Source organism: Heteronotia binoei, chromosome 1 (assembly GCF_032191835.1).
Source record: "Heteronotia binoei isolate CCM8104 ecotype False Entrance Well chromosome 1, APGP_CSIRO_Hbin_v1, whole genome shotgun sequence".
Taxonomy (NCBI): Eukaryota; Metazoa; Chordata; class Lepidosauria; order Squamata; family Gekkonidae; genus Heteronotia; species Heteronotia binoei.
Genome location: NC_083223.1, coordinates 247,924,582 through 247,942,814, shown reverse-complemented (window position 1 = coordinate 247,942,814; position 18,233 = coordinate 247,924,582). Strand labels below are relative to the sequence as shown.

Here is an 18,233-nt window from a genome sequence, read left to right as displayed (position 1 = left end):
ATATAGATTTTGTTTACTCCCTTGTAGGATGATATGTAGTTTTATTTTTTAAGGAAATTCTTTAAGTGATAAGGTTACCTTTTTTTTATTAGTATTTTAAGTAATTGACACCAGCGGGAGTCTTGATATGGGGGGAAGGGAGGGTAAAATTGAGTAATGTATGGGATAGGTATAGAGTGTTTTTATTTTTATGTTATTAGTATTAGATATTATTACCATATGTTACTAAATAAAAAAAAGTTTAAAAAAAAAGAAGGATGATTAGCCATGCTCCAGAGTTTAGTACAAAGGAAAATATTGCTGTTAGCTTCTGAAACCTGAATTTGATTCTCTGTTAACACTAGTAAAAACCAGCCTCAAAAGAGGAACATAAAGGCCAAGTTTGCTTCCATGTTGCAAGAGAAACAGCAATATCCATTTATTCTTATTCCTTTGCTTCCTACTGTCTTAGCCCAAGACGTTTTAATTTAAATCTCCTAAATAAACCTGTTTGCTTAGCAGGGGTTTCCTAGTGCCACTTCCTTGGAGGAGAACTACATGCAGGCCAAGCAAATCTCCTGCTTTTCTGGTGGTCCATAGTTCAGAAGTTATCTTGGTGCAAGCCCATCTGCTATCCCACAACAGAGCAATGCTATGAGCATCTCTGCAACAGGCTGTTGGCAACATCACACCTGACTCCCACCCCAACAACCCCGCTCACCTTGGCTTCTTGGATGAACTTGGAGATGACAACTGGCTGCTCCTTGGAGACAGCGACAGCATTGTTGAGGAACCTCTCCAGATCGCTGTCTGAGTAGGCCACGTTCATAGCAGCACCGCTGAGTACATAGGAAGGGCGCACCACACAGGGATATCCCACCTTGCAGCAGAACTGTTTGGCCGACTGCAGGACAGACATGCATAAATGTCACTAGATGGTGATGAGGGTACTTGAAGTGAGATACAACACACACACACACCCTGCCAACATTGGCACATCCTCTGTCACAGTTTCTATTTACATTTTCAGGCAAAGAACAGGGACCTCCAAACTCTTTTTACTATAAGGAAGTCCCTGAGTGCATCTTCGGCTGTTTCCACATGGAAGTTCTGCTCCATCTTGGCTTCCTTAAAGCAGCAATTTTTTCAGGAGCATTCAAGTGACCTCATTTTCTGTGATTTCTCACATTGTATTGAACTCTTTCCCAAACATGGCTTGGTATTTTCAGAAACATCACTGTCAAAGCCCCTTTGGTCACCATGTGGATGTGAAAGTGCACGTTTTTCAGGTCCTACCCACATTGGCATCATTTTCCTTACCTCAGTTCCAGAGCCAGTGATTTCCTCACATGCACACACTAGAATTTTCCCCCCAGGTCTTTTCTTTTTTAATTGGTAGTAGCAATATGTACTAGTTCCCAAATTTCATTTTAAGAAACAGCAAGCCTCTAGTTCTTCTGGTTGCAAAGTTATAAGGGGAGATGTAATGGCTGCACATTTCTTCTTATAACTCTGCAACCAGAAGCATTACAGGCTTGCTCTGCCATTTGCAGTAGCAATGAGAGCTACAGTGAGAATCATCTCCATGTGGAAGCAGCCCAGGTCCCTCCCCTAAATCCACGTGCAGCTCAACAAGGCAAGCAAAAGCAAACATCCCACAATTTCAGAAAATCAGTTGTCATCGTCCCCACAACCATTTTGTATTATTCATAAGAAAGCAGAGGAGTGAGTCTTGCTTGGATCCTAGTTCTCTCCCACTCACCCCAAACACCCCAGGTGGAAAAATTTCAGCTTATCCTATGCCTGCCAATGTCACAATGCCAATTCCTGGGAGCCATTAAAGGAGACCCATTGCCTACTCTGTCTTGCAGACCTGCCAGAAGTTCCTGGGTACCAACTGTGGGCTTTTTACCTCCATGTCTGACAGCTCCTTCCAGAGGGGCTGACTGATGTTGATGGTGTCCAGAAGGCGGGAAAACTTGAACCGGTTTTCGGCGGAGTCGATAGCCTCAGGGGAAGTGCCCAGGATCCTGCACTGTTGCCGGTGCAGCGCCATGGCAATGTTATTGGGAAGCTGCCCTCCCATGGACAGGATCACACCCTCGGGGTTCTCTAGCTCATAGATATCCATCACCACCTGTCACAAGCAAGATGGGGGGGAGGAGGGAGGAAAATAGAATAAGGTAAGGATGAGTGAATGCTTCACACGGCTGAAACCAGAGGCAGCTTATGAGAACCCCATAGTCAGCTCCAAAAAAATCCAGCCTTGCAATAGCAAAAACATAAACCTATATCCTCGCATTTTCTGCAAACAAAAGTACCTTTATGAGCAGTAACCAATCCAATTTGATTTCACAAATTTAGTCCAATGTCATCAGCGGGGTATTGTGGTCTCCCATCCAGACTGTCCCAGGTACAACCCTAGTTCTCTCAGAGTTCTCTCAGCCCCACCTACTCACAGGGTGTCTGTTGTGGGAAGAGGAAGAGGAGACTGTAAGCCACTTTAAGACTCTGAGTGAAGGGCAGGGTATAAATCCAGTCTCTTCTTCTAATTCTCACTGCACAGATGACTTCTGGAATTTTGACATTTGTATTTATTTTACTCCATTTATAACCCGCCCCCCCCCCCTTTCTCTCCAAGGGATACACAAAGCAGATCACAACATTCTCTCCTATTTCATGTTATCTTCATAACAACCTTATGAGGCAAGTTAGGCTGAGAGGAAGACTGACTTGGCAAAAGGCCATCCAAAAAGCATTCAGGGCAGAGCGGAGATTCAAACCCAGGTCTCCCAGATTCTAGTCCCCACACTGTAACAACTATACTATACTGATGCAGTTCTTACTAGCATAGCCAACAACCTACACACAATAGGTATTCAAAGGAATTTTGCACAGTGCCAAGGAGTCGTTCCCCACCCCCCACAAAAGAGGTTTTTGGGGGGTGGGGGGTGGGGAACGACCAAGTTATTTATTAGAGGATTAGAAAATCCAAGTTATTTATTAGAGGATTTCAGAAGGCATCTTAGGTAAGTGCTTTCTATACGGAAAGGAAATAAAGAACTAGGAGAGAGGAAACCCCACCTTTTAATTGATTTAGATAATTCTACCTTGGTTTTCTCTGCAACAGAGACTGAAAGCTGCTTACATCATCATTTCTCCTTCTTCTCCCCCTCTTCCATTTTATCCTCACAATCACCCTATGAGGTAGGTTAAGCTAAAACAATTCAACCAATCCAGCATCACCCAGACTACTACAATGGGAGAGTGGGGATTCAAACATGGGACCCCCATATCCCAGAGGTCCTGCCACAGCAGAGGTTCTAACTTGGCAGACTGGCAGGGACCCCGAACTACAGCTGGAAACAAAGCAGAGAAATTCTCCAGGTTGAGGGGCAAAGTGCAGAAAAGAGAAGAACAGTTGGTTTTTATATCCTGCTTTTCTCTTCCTTAAGGAGTCTCAAAGCTGCTTACAATCACCTTCCTTTCCTCACCCCACAACAGCCACCTTGTGAGGTAGGTGGGGCTGAGAGAGTTCTGAGAGAACAGTGACTGGCCCAAAGTCAATCAGCAGGCTTCATGTGGAGAAGAAGTGGGAAATCAAACCCGGTTCTCCAGATAAGAGCCCACAGCTCTTAATCACTAGGCCACACTTGCTTTCTCTCATTACACTGGCTCACTGCCTCCCCTTGAATTCTACAACTGTGGGGGGGGGAGCACTCTTGAGAACCGCCTACCAGGCCCCCAGAATACAAATGTGCAGGACTCACCTCAAAGGACATCTCATCGAAGTAGAGACGATCACACATGTCATAGTCCGTGCTCACCGTCTCAGGGTTGTAGTTCACCATGATGGTTTTGTAGCCCATCTGTGGTGGGGAGGGGGGGGGAAGAAAGAAGAAATATTATCCAGGCACGTGGAACTTCTTTTGGAATCTATGCTTCCCATCTATTACCCCACGAGCAGGCTTTCAAATCAGCACTTATGTATTTAGCTGGGATCCCTTCACCGATCCTCCAGAAGGGTTATGCATCAAGAAAAATGGAATGTATTTTTTGCATACATTTGATCAAATTAGGCTGGAAAGCTTTAAAGATTAAAATAAGAATCAAATGATGAAGTCCAGAAGGATTAAGAGACAGAACTGAGAAACCTATATTTATAATGTTTATGCTTACAAAAACCTAAGGTCAGAAACGTTAGGAATTAAAATGTAATTGAAAGTAGACTAGACCAAAACAAATGTATACTAGTAATTTGTACATAACAAAAGATCTGTTCAACAATTTTATAGATAGAAAAATGCTATCAATTACAATTTATTAGACATTATCATAAATGATGGGTTTTCTCATTTATTGATATTTATGCTTTTGTTGATCAAAATATGACTGTTTATGTATAAATGAAACACTGATATTTCTATCTTATCTTGCCTTTTTTCAATGTTTGTATTATTTATATAAAATAAAAAATACTATCCCCAAAAGGGCTATGAATCCTTTTTGTTTTGTTTCTACCAGAGCTTGAACTAGTAGATTGCAATCTGGGGGCAGAAGGAAAACACTGTAAAGCAAATCACATCACTTAAAGGAGAGAATGTAATGTTATTGCCCCCATGCTTGGGAAAAGGCAAATGTGAGTGAGCTCACTCTCCCCTCCTCTTCAAAACTAATAACTATATCTCAATTAATTACAGTCAGCATTCCACAAGCAATAACAGGATCTGTCCATTAGTTAAGAAGGACACATCAACTCATCAGTCTCTGATTTCAATATATTTATTTCCTTCACTATATTTTCTCCTGGAATTCAATCCAAACTGACAGTGACCACATAACCTAAGCTTCTTATTCTATTTGGGCCATACACTTCCTCAAAGAAGCAATAAAGGTAAACCCTGTGCAAGCACTAGTCATTTCTGACTCTGGGATGATGTCAAATCACAATGTTTTCATGGCAGGCTTTTTTACGGGTTGGTTTGCCATTGCCTTCCCCAATCATCTATACTTTATCCCCAGCAAGCTGGGTACTTGTTGTACTGGCCTCGGAAGGATGGAAGGCTGAGTCAACCTTGAGCTGACTATCTGAACCTAGCTTTTGCTGGGGATTGAGCTCAGGTCATGAGCAGAGCTTGGACTGCAGTACTGCAGCTTACCACTCTGCACCATGGAGCTCTTCAAAGAAGTAATAAATACTCCAAATTTCCCCCTCCTTGTTCTGTTCCTGATCTGCCAATGAAGTTTGAAACTTCTGACTCCCAACAAATCTGCTTTGAAAAGCATCTTATTTCTCTTCTGTCTTCACACTTATGCGGTATAAAGTTAGCCAGAAGAATCCCAGTTTTTGTGTTCCAGCTGCTGGGTCCCATCTCAATAGTGGGCTCTAGTTACTGGCCACAAACTTCTGGATGAAAATGAGCCTTGGGGGAAGGTGTGTGTGACTATGCATTGGACCAGCTATCCCAATGCAAGCAACTGTGCTCAGTTCCTCCATCTTGTCTTCTCTCACACTGCTGACTCCTTCCTGTGACAGATTCTACCAGATTTCACTCACCAGGACAGGCTAATATATCTTTCTCACTCCTTCTCCCTGCCCCCGTTTCTTTTTAGACTCTCTTTTATTCAGTACTATTTGTTTAGGTTAGTAGAAGTTAACCTTTGTACAACATTTATTTAGAACATATGATTGCACATGTTTTGAACTCTGTATCCAGTTTGCTATTATTCTTTTTCTTCCTAGATCCATAACTTTAAACCGATGCCCATTTATTATAAGAATATGTACCCCCTTATGAGGTGTCAGATCAGATCTTGGAACTTGGTAGACAGAAGTAATATGGTCTCAATCATATTTGCCCCAAGCACAGGTGTGGAAAAGCTTCTGACCCCTTAAAGGAAAGATGCACCTTTGATCAAAGTATACACACCACTGGCCCATCTGGGTAACACCCCCTCCAATCTAGCTACCACCACATGAGTAAGAGCAAGTCCCTCAATGTCAATAAAGCTGTGGAGATTAGGCTAGCCCAACCTGGCCTGCTATTTCAGGAAACCACCGCTTGCCTTGAGTGCTCAGTGTATGAGGGTTCGCAGGTGTCAAGACCAATTAACTCCCTAATGTGCAGCAGCACAACATTCATCACTAGCTAGGACATGGAGAGGAGCAGACATTTGTGAGACTTAAGAGAATAACGGAAGGAATCCTGGCTTCTAGATGTTTCACTGTCTCAAGGCAGGCTTCAGGATGTCCACTGGGAAAAGGAATGTAAGTTCTCACCTTGCGCAGCTCTTGGATACATCCAACAGCACACCAGTCAAACTCTACACTACTGCCGATGCGGTAGACGCCAGAGCCAATGACCATGACGTGAGGCTCACGGAAGACCAGGTCATGCTCAGTTCCATTGTAGCTGAGGTAGAGGTAGTTGGTCTGGGCTGGCCACTCAGCCGCTACTGTGTCTATTTGCTTCACCACCGGCAGGATCTTCAGGTCACGCCGCATCTTCCTCACAGCTAATTCTGTACTGCAAGGGAGGGATGGAGGGAGGTAGATAGATAAGAGCAGGGTGGGTGAACGGGTTTTTGCCCAGATTAGTGTAGGGTTTAGAGTGCAGGACCTGGGAGACGCCGGTGCAAATTGTTACTCCACCGTGTAAACTCACTGAATGATCTTGGGCCAGTCACTCTCCCTCAGCCTAACATACCTCACAGAAGGGTATGAGGATAAAACAGAGAAGGGGGGAATATGTAAGCTTCCCTGACCTGCTTGGAAGAAAGGGATGGATTTAAAAATTCTTACATAAAGTAAGAGTAGTGCACAGCAGGAAGCAAAGTCTAATTCCTTATTTATTTATCTGGATATTATTATCTTACTTTGATCCCGAATGGGACCATAAGTGGCTTATCACACAATATTGTTCTCCATGCTTTTGTTTTATTCTCAGAACAACCACTGTGCAAGAGAGGTTAGGCTGAGAGTATGTAACTGGGTCCAACATCACCCAGCAAATTAGGAATTCAAGTCTGGATTTTCCCAATCCTATCTGACACTGTAACACAGGGATCCCCAACCTTTTTGTGTCTGTGGGTATCTTCAGAATTTTGACACAGAGTAATGGGTGCAACCACAAAATGGCTACCACAGGAGGCGGAGCCACACTCCCAGAGGAAGCCCAGGTGAATGGGAGAAGAGAATTAATTAAAAATATCTTGGGAAAGAGGGGTGCAGAAAATAAAACAAATCTGCATACTCAATCAGATCTTCAGTGGCCAATCAGAAGCCCAGGTGGGCAGGAGCCCCACCCACTTTCTAAAAACACTGGGTGGGCACAGTGTTCCCTCTAAGCTGAGGTAGTGTGAGCTAGCTCACAGATTTTTAGCCTCCAGCTCACACTTTTTTGCCTTAGCTCAGGAAAAATGGCCCCCAAGCACAATGATTTATGCAGTAGCTCACAACTTGAATGCCAGAAGCTCACAACTTTACTACCAGTAGCTCACAAAGTAGAATTTTTGCTCACAAGAAGCTGCAGCTTAGAGGGAACATTGGTGGGCACCAAGAAAGGTGCTACAGTCCTCACAAGCACCACATGATGGACACCTACACTAGCTCATCAGCACAATATAGCCTGCAGCTTTTTCTCACGCAGTTTCCATCTTTCTTTCTGCAGATTCTGCCTCCTCCTCCCTAATCCTTCCCCCAGCAGGCAATGTCCCTGCTGTCTGGCATGGAGGAAGGAAGCTGGTTCCATGTCTCTGCTTTGAGGCAGGTTTCTGAATTACACAGATTATTGCGGTTGCTTTCAGCTCCACGATCTTGCAAGTACCTGAGGACAGCCTGAGCCACTTGCTTGTCTGAGAAGCCCAGCTGCTTGGCTAGCTTGAGCACCGTGGCTGGCATGGAGCCCGGCTCAGCCTGGCGATATGACTCCAGACACAGGGCGTGGTCAGTGATGTTCTTCATCTTGTGCAGGAACCAGCGGTCGATCTTGGTGAGCTCATAGAGGCGCTCAATGGAGTAGCCAGCCCGCAGGGCAGCTGCCAGCACAAAAATCCGCTTGTCCGTCGGAGTCTCCAGTTCCTGTAGTGGTGGGGAAAGGTGACAGGACACAGCCCTGAGTGCTTGTTCCCAAGTTCATGGAAGTCCATTAGGCATCCCTCCCACCTTTGCTTCCAATGGAAAGCCTACCATGTCAGAGACTGGTTTCACAGTGTGGTCAAACCCCACACAGTTCTCGTCCACCATGCGCAGCGCCTTTTGGAAGGCCTCCTCAAAGCTCCTTCCAATGGCCATAACCTCACCTGTCAGAAGAGAATAGTGGGTACCAGTGAAACTTCTCTGAAAACACTGCCATTTTCACATGTCTGTTAATACCAAACTGATGGTGCTTCTTTGTTGCAACCACTGCATCTCTGCTTTGCGGAAAAATTTGTACAATTGCAAGTCAGTCAATACCTGAAGCTGCCTTATACTGAATCAGACCCTTGATCCATCAGGGTCACAATACTATCTACTCAGACTGGCAGCGGCTCTCCAGGCTTTCAGGCTGAGATGTTTCACATCACCTACTGCCTGGTCTTTTTATCTGGACATGCCTGGGATTAAACCTGGGATCTTCTACATGCCAAGCAGATGCTGAGCCACAGTCCCTCCTTTTATGAGGACTAAGCTACTGCAAAGCAATCAGTGCAGGCTATCAAATTCTCCAGTCTCCTTTATTAGACTAAATGTTCAGTACAAAATGAGAGAGTAAGAGACATGGGGGGTGGAGTTTCAAAGCATGATGCAGGATCCTGTGCGATCAGAATCACGTCACCAGACCTGCCCTGACACCATGAACATGGATGCAAAACAGATTAATTGGCAAAGGAAGCAGGGGATAACAGAAGCAAGTAACACAGGCAACTGATAGGAACACCAATGGAACATCCAAGTGTAGGTGATCAGCATTCTGGGAAAAGCCCTGCTCCTCTCAGCTTCAGGACCCATCACCAGCAAAGTCTTCCCCCACCACTCACCCACACTCTTCATGGAACTGCCAATCTTGGTGCTGACACGCAGAAACTTGCTGAGGTCCCAACGGGGGATCTTAACGACACAGTAATCCAGGCTGGGCTCAAAACAGGCTGTGGTGGAGTTGGTGACAGAATTCCTGGAGCAGGGAAGTAACAAAGAAGGGTCAGCCCAGGGCAGGGTGGAGATGGAGGCACCAAGGTAGCGACATGTCCCATTCCATGAGAAAATGAGGGAGTCATTACAGCCAGAAAGGAGTAATGGCACCAATCTTCTACGACTTCACCCCATCCCAATGCTGGAAAATTCACACATGGGGAAAGCCAGGCTGGGAAAGAGCTTTTTCTAAGTTCACCTTCTCTTTTCACATAATTCTTTTTAAAATAGTGCTTTGATATCAATACTTTTGCAGAGTGTTGGGGGAGGGGGATGTTGTCAAGTGTGCTCTTGAAGCACACTCTTGTAGCTGGCAGGGTGGGAAAGGAAGGCAGGGCTAGTGGGTACTAGGAGACCGAAATGGAGTGTGTGCTTAGGGAGAATAAAGTGAGCATCAGCACACCATGATGAAGAGGACAAAAGGAAGCAAAGTTGAACATCCAAGACAGAGCAAAGCCTGGGTTCTTTGTCTCCAAATCAGCAGGGGTTGTCTCTTCCCCTCTGAGCCATTGTGCTGTGAGAGAAAGGAGACTGAGCCAGATGATGTAAAATTATTGTTACCTGCTCACAGCCCATTAGGGGAAGGGCGGGTTATAAATAAAAAATAATAAATAATCAAATCTGAGATGCTGCCAAAGCAGCTATGACGAGCAACCCTTTATGCAAGCATGTAGTTTTTAAAAGACAAATTAGGTCCAACATGCTTCAAGGAAAATTATGGCAAAGCAAGAGGTTTGCTCTAAAAGAGTCAAGCAGAAAGAACACTTCTGTATATTTTATCCCCCGTTCATAAAAAAAAACAAAAACCTCAAAGCAAGCATGCACAGTTCTCCCCTGTCCCAACCAACCCTTAGATAGCCATTGTGGTTTAGCAGTTAGCATGTCAGACAGATCTAGAAGACCCAGGTTTGAATCTTCACTTTACATGGAAGCTTGCTGGGTGACCTTGGGCCAGTCATCCAACTCTCAGCTGCCCTACACTATCTCACATGGATACTGTGAGGATAAAACAGGGAAGTTCAAGCCACTTTGTGGCGTATAAATGAAAAAAATTAATAAAATATGAGGTAGGCCAGGCTGAAAAACAGCAAGGTCGCCAAATTCTCTTCATTTACATGAAACATCATCCTGTCCAATGAGAAGAAGTGAGTCAGCAGACTCCAAGGTAGGATCAAGCAATGCAATGCATTCTCACCACCAACACCAACACCGCCACCCCAAGCCCCAAGAGTTGTACAGACATTACCTGAGGACAGGCAAAGGGATGCCCAAAGCCAGCTTGGCAGCAACATAGGCCAATGGGTAACCGGTGGCCTTGCTTGCCAATGCAGAACTCCGTGAGAGCCGGGCGTTCACCTCTATGATGTAGTACTGTGGAATTGGGAAAGGGGAGAGACAGAAAGAAATGCAGCAAACAAGGCCAACCAAAGGCCAGCTATGGTGAGCAGAGCAAAGAAGTCTGCCTACTCCCACCACCAATATACTCCTCCCCACCTCCAGGCATAGAATTCCTGGGAGTCAAATGAAGCTGTACTGAATCAGACTAACAGAGGCTCTCAGGAAGAGAAAGGTCATTCCACCAGCCCAGCTACTGGAGATTCTTTTAGCTGAAGATGTGGCCAGGGGGACAAACCTGGGATCTTCTGCATGCAAAGCCAGCACCCTACCACTGAGCCACAGCTCAGACCAATGTCCGCAATTCTACCCCTGCAGAGGCTCACCTGCTCAGACTCTGGGTTCAGCGCGTACTGGATGTTGCACTCGCCAATAATCCCCAGGTGCCGAACCACTTTGATGGCCGTGGTGCGCAGCAGGTTGTACTCCCGGTCGTTGAGTGTCTGGCTGGGGGCCACCACGATAGATTCCCCAGTGTGGATGCCCAGAGGGTCCAGGTTCTCCATATTACACACCTAGGAGAGAAGGAAAGGGGAGAAGGAAGGAAGTTCCCTGCTTCAGAACACTCAACAGCAAACCAAGCCACAGTCACACAGATCAGATCTGTCCATCATGTACAAAAATTAGATTTCCACATATTAACCCAAGATCTCCCAACTTTAATGATATAATTTGATTTACACTGCTTGGGGGAGGAAAGGGAAAGGAAGAAGTAGGAGAAGAGTTGGGTTTTATACCCTGCCTTCTCTACCTTAAAGAATCTCAAAGTGGCTTACAATCACTCTCCCTTCCTCTCCCTACAACAGGCACTTCGGTAGGTAGGAGGGGCTGAGAGATTCTGAGAGAACTCTCAAACTGGTTCAAGGTCATCCAGCAGACTTCTTGGGAGAAGTGGGGAATCAAACCCAGTTCTACAGATTAGAGTCCACAGTTCTTAACCATTACACCATACTGGAAAGAGAGACCCTTTGAGACTCAGGAAGGTAGAAAAGAGCACAGTATAGAAACCAACTCTTTTTCTTCTTGAAGTTCATGCTGAGATGGTGAAGATGCTGGCACTGACAGATGAGAAAACAGCCTAGCTGCAGCATTGTTCTAATTACTGAGGAGGAAAGTGTCAGCAACAGAATATCAGCACACAGCGCAGCTTCTGAGACAGAAACAATGAGCAAGCCTTGGATCAATTGAGCCAACCCAAATCCCCCTTCTCCTGAGCCAAGACTGGGTGGATGCAGAAATAACATGTCTTCTGTAGCCTGCATCAGCTCTTCCCATGCTGCCATCCACTCCCATTGATTTGGTGCCTGCCCACGTGGTCAGCTGGATGGTGAACTGGCCTTGCCAGCTTACCTAGGCAGCACCACAGGGCTTCAGGAAATGGGAGGAACTGTCTCCACTTGCCAGGAAGGAGAAGCAGAAATGTTGGGTAGGCAGAAAGGAAGAGAGAGGGGAAGCAGCACTAAGGCCCATGAGACAGAAAACGAAGAAGCAGATTCATTGGAAAGAGAGAGAGTGTGGGCTGAGGAACAGAGGAAATAAATGCTGTAAATAATGCAGACACCCTGTGAGGTGGGTGGGGCTGAGAGGGCTCTCACAGCAGCTGCCCTTTCAAGGACAACTTCTGCCAGAGCTATGGCTAACCCAAGACCATTTCAGCAGGTGCAAGTGGAGGAGTGGGGAATCAAACCCGGTTCTCCCAGATAAGAGTCCACACACTTAACCACTACACCAAACAAGCAGAGAGAAAGAGGGAGCAAACAGAAAGGCCACTGGACCTGGAGAGAGACCTCGTAGACAGTACAGGGATAGGAGGCCTTATATGCTGAGAAAGGAATGAGAGGGGGGAAGCCAGAGGCCTGACAAAGCAAGGGGGCAACACTCAATGCCATGTACATATCTGAATCAGTGAGCCAAACTTTGATGCAAGGCTGCCAGGATTAACCACATCAGTCAAAGGGGGAATCATTATTTTTAGAAGCAAACACTCCTGGCCCTTCTCTTTTTTAAGTGATGCAGAAGAACAGAGGGCAAGTCACAGACAAGAGACCACAGAATTTTGGGGCCTGGTCAATCCTGCCACACTAAAAGTGGTTCAGTCTGGGTAGTCTAATTTGTTTTTCTGCACCTTGCACCCTGTTAGATGTACACAGGGCTCAGAAAGGACCAGTTGCTACAAATCATGAATAGTTACAGTCCAGCCTCTGTACAGACAAATACCCTGCAGCCAAAGATTTGGCTGGTTAATTATGCTAACCATTCTACAAAATTTAGCCATGCCTCCTTTCCTTTGGACTCAGAGATAAAAACCCTGCCCTCATTCCCAAATCCCCAAGGCTCTTACCGTGATGCAGTTGTCATAAGCATCTCGAACCACTTCATACTCTATCTCCTTCCAGCCCTTGAGTGATTTGTCCACCAGCACCTGCGAGGTGTGGGTGAAGGCCTGGCTCACGAGTGCCGTCAGTTCCTCTTTTCCATTGGCAAAGCCAGAGCCCAGCCCACCCAGCGCATAGGCTGAACGCATGAGCACCGGATAGCCAAGCCGTTCAGCTGCTGCCTGAGCCTGTGAGTGGGGAGAGAGAAGGAAAGGCTGCTCCACTGCCATAGTAACTACTGAGGGATGAAGAGGAAGCATTTAGGAACACAAGTCTCCATGGACTTAGCACACAAGAAGATACCATCAGCATCCAGGTATGATTTAGCCAGGTAGGCTCTAAGTCACTGCCAGTATCCTACCCAAGATTCACTGTTCCCCAAAGGCCAGAAAACCCTTCCTAGAGATTATGCCAAGAATAATGCTTTCACAGCAATCCACCTCCAAGAACTAGTCACAAAATCTTCACTGGGAACCTGTTCTCTTAATCCCAGAAACACAGGGGCAGTTTGTGATCACTGGATGAGGGGAAAAGGCATTCTGTATTTGTACTGAGGCACTCTATATTGAGCCTTGGCTGAAATGAGCTCCTAAGAATAAAAGACCAGCCCCATTGTATCAGACCAGTCCACTATGTTATTTCACACAGCAGCCAACTACCTTGCCTGGAGGACCAACAAATAAGGCATATAAAGCCAGGACCTTGCCCTAATGTCATCTCCTAGTACCATCAGCATTCAGAGATTTACTGCCTCTGGATGTGGAGGTTCCCTTTAGTCAACCTTGAGCTTTCCTCCCTGAACTGCACTCATCATCATAGTACAATTCTTGCCATGTAATTAGTCAGGGTCAGAACGTTATAGTCACTTTGGCTATTCAAAGAAAACCCCATTTGTCAAAGCAAGGTTAACCCCATACCTGTTCGATGGAGCAGGCGGCCTCACTGGGGGCCACGTGTTCTCCGATTTCCTCCATCTTCTCCACGAAGACCTTGCGGTCCTCAGTCATCTCAATGGAAGCCACGGGGGTGCCCAGGACACGCACTTGATACCGCTCCAGCACACCAGCCTTGGTCAGTTCCACGCCACAGTTCAGTGCTGTTTGTCCTCCAAAGGTCAGCAGGATACCATCTGGACGCTCATTCTTGATCACCTATCCATAGGGAGGAAAAAGGCCACTGTGGAAGAGGGAAGGGCCAAGGAAGTTTCTCCATATACAACTCATGGCAAACTTCAGTCTTGTATTCCACAAAGACAGACAAAAGGCATTCTTTAATTCCTGAATTTTGCCCTGGAACATTAATCAGCCTTGTTCACTCCTGAACACCACTGAAAGAAATGGTCCAATTTTTCATCTGAGAGATGATAATCAACACATAGAAGGGAAAGTGGAGATGAACACACGAAGTTGGTTTATACCAAGTTAGACCACAGGTCTTTCAAGGTTAGTGTTGTCCACTCTTACTGGCTGCAGCTTTCCAAGTCTCAGGCAGAAAACTACTGCTTGGTCCTTTCGAGATGCTGAGGATTGAACCTGAAACCTCCAGCATGCAAAGCAGATGAACCACACCTTTAGGCCCGAGTTTCACTTTTCTAGTTTCCACTTTTCAAATGATTAGAGCAGATTCTCAGTGGAACAGGCTTCCTCAGGAGGTGGTGGGCTCTCCTTCTTTGGAGGTTTTCAAACAGAGGCTAGATGACAGCAATACTGATTCTGTGAACTTAGGCAGATCATGAGAGGGAGGGCAGAGAGGGTTGCATCAGTGCTTAGTTCTTGTGGCCCTTTCTTACACACCCAGGGAAATGCTGATTGTCACTTTGGGCTCAGGAAATAATTTTCTCCAGGCCAGTTTGGGCAAAGATCCTGGAGTGTTTTTTTTTCCTTCCATCTTTGGAGCATGAAGCGGGGGTAACTGGGGGTGGGGGGAGGTAGTTATGAATTTCCTGCATTGTGAAGGGGATAGATCACCTTGGAGATCCCTTCCAACTCTATTCTATTATTCAACCTGGCTAAAAAGTAGCTGGATTGAACTGGCTCAGTTGAGGGATCAATGAGACAGTTTGCCAAGCAAGGAATGAACTGACCTAATTGCTAGTCCTTAAAAGATGGACCAAAAACCTGAGAGAGAAAAAAGCTGAAGTTTACAGAGTCTGGGTCACTCTTCCAGAGAGATTGTTTTCATGTATCCCTTCACCATGCAAGAGAGAAAGAGATGCAGATGCATACAGCTGTCTGGCTAACAGGTAAGTGCTGTATCCTTACACAGAACAGCAAGCAAGAAATCACATTAGAATGTTGTGCCCTTGCATACCCATTCTTAAGCTATGCAACTGCCTTCACTATTTTACATTCCTTGTTAGCCTCCTGCCAGCGGGTAAAGTGTTGGATGGAAGCTAGGTAGATTTGTGAATAAGAGGTGCATGATACATTTTATTCCACAGAGGCAATGGTCCCTCTCAATCTAAAGCACCACAGGGACCAGGGAAGGCATTGCTGAGTTTCCCAAGTAAAAGAAAACAATGGTGGTAGAAACCCAAGAGGAGCTGGTTTGTAGCTCAACAGCACTGACTTCAAGGGTCAATGAAAGCAGACACAACCTGTTTGTGTTGGGGGACACAATAGGACTGCAGCAGTGGGATAGGTAACACCTACCATCAAAATCTACCCTTCCACCCAAAGCCAGGCCATCCTGGTGTCACACTTTCCTGACAAAGGTCAAATGGAAGCAGAGATTTGACAGGTATGGCACAGTGCACAGGGTGGAGTGAGATAGAAAAGCTCAACTCACCTGGGTAACATAGTCAAGGGTGATGGGCAAGAAGTAGACCTTGTCCGCCAGGCCTTTAGAGGTCTGCACCGTGGCAATGTTGGGATTGATCAGCACAGTCTGGATGCTTTCTTCCTTGAGGGCTTTGATAGCCTGGTAAGGAGAGAAACTAGGTTTCATTATATCCTCAAAACAACCCCAAGAGGTGGGCTGGGAATATAGCAAGTTCCTGAACAAAGGTCCCTCCAAAAGTTTCATGTCTGAGAAGGAATTTCAACCCAGGTCTCTTCAGTCCTGGTTTGACACTGTAACCACTGTACCACTCTAGGCATTAATAAAAATGTCTAGAGAATAGCTCAAAGGTGGTGTTTACAGAGTTTGGGTCACTCTTCCGGAGAGGGTGATTTCATGTATCCCTTCACCTTGTAAGACACAGGGGGATGTAAATGCATACAGTTGTCTGGCTGACAGGTATGTGCTTTACTGAACACTTTACTGTAGTGTATTGCAGTAAGTGTGGGCTGATAAACCTCAGCCACCAAGTGCTCTCCTACAAAAGAATCTCTGATATCACCTTGAGAACATGATGACACCAAAGATTCCACAACCAGAGAGCAAGCTGAGAAACATTTTTTGCACTTTCCAGATGCCTCTCAGTTCTCCTTGGAGATCTCCTGTACCAACTTAACACCTTTGCACCACCTGTTTTTCCTGCTCTCCCCTCATAACTCTCATTCACAACAAACAATACCCACCCACCCCTCCAGACTTTCCACATCCTCACATTTACACTCACCTGAGAGCCAGAGTAGTCAAACTCACCCGCCTGCCCTATCGAAAGGCCCCCAGAGCCCAGGATTAGCACCTTACGAGGCCGGGACACATCACTGGCAAGCGGGGCTTCTGCAGATTGCAGGCAGTCCTGCAGCCGCTCACGCACTAGAGAGAGACAGATGAAAGCCAATCCCATTAATTAGGGAAATCTGTTACTCTTCCCCATGCAAAGCCCCCCAAACCCATCTAAGCCAGCCATGCAAACCCCAGACAGGAAAGAAGGGAGGGTGACTTCAGCAACTGTTCCCCAGTTTGGGTGCAGTATAAGAGCAAAACCAGGCTTTCCATGGATCCTCAAAAAAAAAAAATAACAACCAGCCTTGCCCTACTGTTCTCACCTGTCTTGGGATTCTGCCCTCCAGCAATCAAGTTGTGTACGGTCTCCAGGAAAACATCAAAAAGACACTCGAGGTCCGTTGGGCCAGCTTTGTGCTCTGGGTGAAATTGCACACTGGGAGGGGAGAAAGCAGGGGAACATGTGAGGGTCAGAAACCACAGCTGATGTCCTAAGTGCCTTCAGACTTACACAGGCACACGATACACTGTGACAGCCAGTGCTCCATCCAATTCACCTTGTGCCCCTCCCTAAGCCAGCCACTTCCCACAGAGATCACAGCGTCCCCCACATGGCTTCTCCCCAGGGGCTGCTCCCACCTGAAGAAGGGCTTTGAGTCATGCACAAGGCCCTCATTGGAGCGGTCGTTGGCATTTGTGAAGAGAGGTGTCCAGCCAGCTGGCAAGCTAGCTGGGTCCACTGCAAAGCCATGGTTCTGGGAGGTGATAAAACAGCGCTGAGAGCCTTCATGGAGACAAGGCTGGTTGTGCCCACGGTTCCCGTACCTGAGGAGGAAATGACAAGATGAAACAAGGCCCAGCCTGGGAGAGCAACTGGAGAGCCCATCCACAAAGAAAGGTTATTTTGTGGTGAAGAGGCTGGGCCAGTTAGCATCTCTCAAGAAAGCTCACCTGGCTATTCCAGCCCTCCCCACCCTTTCCCAAGCATGCACACTTACTTCATCTTGTAGGTCTTGGCCCCAATGGCCAGTGCTAGCAGCTGGTGGCCCAAGCAGATCCCAAAGACAGGCTTAGGGGCTGGCAGTTCCAAAACACCGCGCAGGTTGGCAACAGTTGCTTGGCAGAACACTGGGTCCCCGGGTCCATTGCTGATAAAAAGCCCATCAAATTCTGGGAGGGTAAAGAGGGAATTTGATCCAAATGAGGCTGCGGATGTCTTGAACAGAAGCCTGGTGCTAGCAACGTGCTGGGATGCAAGCTACTAAACTGAAGAATAATCCTGGTATGAAAATGGTGGTTTTAACTTTCTAGGACTCAGGTGGTCATTTTGTACCAGATAGGGCTGCAATATCCTTTTTGCAGAATAGGGGTGTTTTTGGAGTCACCTTTATTTACAGAAGCCCAAGAGGTGTCTGTAGTTTGAAGTACCCTTCACCAAATTCAGTTGCTCCACCAGCTGCACTCTCTCTTAGATAAGGGTGACCTTGCCAAAGAGATTTGTGTTCTTGGAATGTCAGCTTCACATTACAGTAACACATTAGAGGAGAGGCTACATTTGGGAACTTGAACTGACGCAGCACCAGGAGAGACAGGGCTTCAGATATGTGGGCCCAGGTAGTATAAGACTGGGGCCAATTCAACAAAGTGCCTTTCAGGCCCACTCCAGCTCTAAGGGAATCTTAGTGCTCTTCCATGTCAAA

At 46.3% G+C, this 18,233-nt stretch overlaps 1 protein-coding gene across 1 annotated transcript in view; it reads right to left on the bottom strand.

The window, feature by feature from the left end:
* The window catches only part of CAD (carbamoyl-phosphate synthetase 2, aspartate transcarbamylase, and dihydroorotase), a 60,157-nt gene that overhangs the window by 19,377 nt on the left and 22,547 nt on the right, over window positions 1-18,233 (bottom strand). Inside the window, exons 6-21 of the mRNA XM_060251181.1 lie at window positions 17,532-17,703; window positions 17,173-17,358; window positions 16,857-16,969; window positions 16,481-16,623; window positions 15,706-15,837; window positions 13,836-14,069; window positions 12,885-13,106; window positions 10,870-11,058; window positions 10,395-10,519; window positions 8,998-9,131; window positions 8,168-8,280; window positions 7,806-8,059; window positions 6,260-6,506; window positions 3,750-3,848; window positions 1,892-2,116; window positions 701-883 (exon numbers count right to left, since the gene is read on the bottom strand). Of these exons, the coding sequence (XP_060107164.1) occupies window positions 701-883; window positions 1,892-2,116; window positions 3,750-3,848; window positions 6,260-6,506; window positions 7,806-8,059; window positions 8,168-8,280; window positions 8,998-9,131; window positions 10,395-10,519; window positions 10,870-11,058; window positions 12,885-13,106; window positions 13,836-14,069; window positions 15,706-15,837; window positions 16,481-16,623; window positions 16,857-16,969; window positions 17,173-17,358; window positions 17,532-17,703 (2,771 nt within the window). The remainder of the gene's footprint in view (window positions 1-700; window positions 884-1,891; window positions 2,117-3,749; window positions 3,849-6,259; window positions 6,507-7,805; window positions 8,060-8,167; window positions 8,281-8,997; window positions 9,132-10,394; window positions 10,520-10,869; window positions 11,059-12,884; window positions 13,107-13,835; window positions 14,070-15,705; window positions 15,838-16,480; window positions 16,624-16,856; window positions 16,970-17,172; window positions 17,359-17,531; window positions 17,704-18,233) is intronic.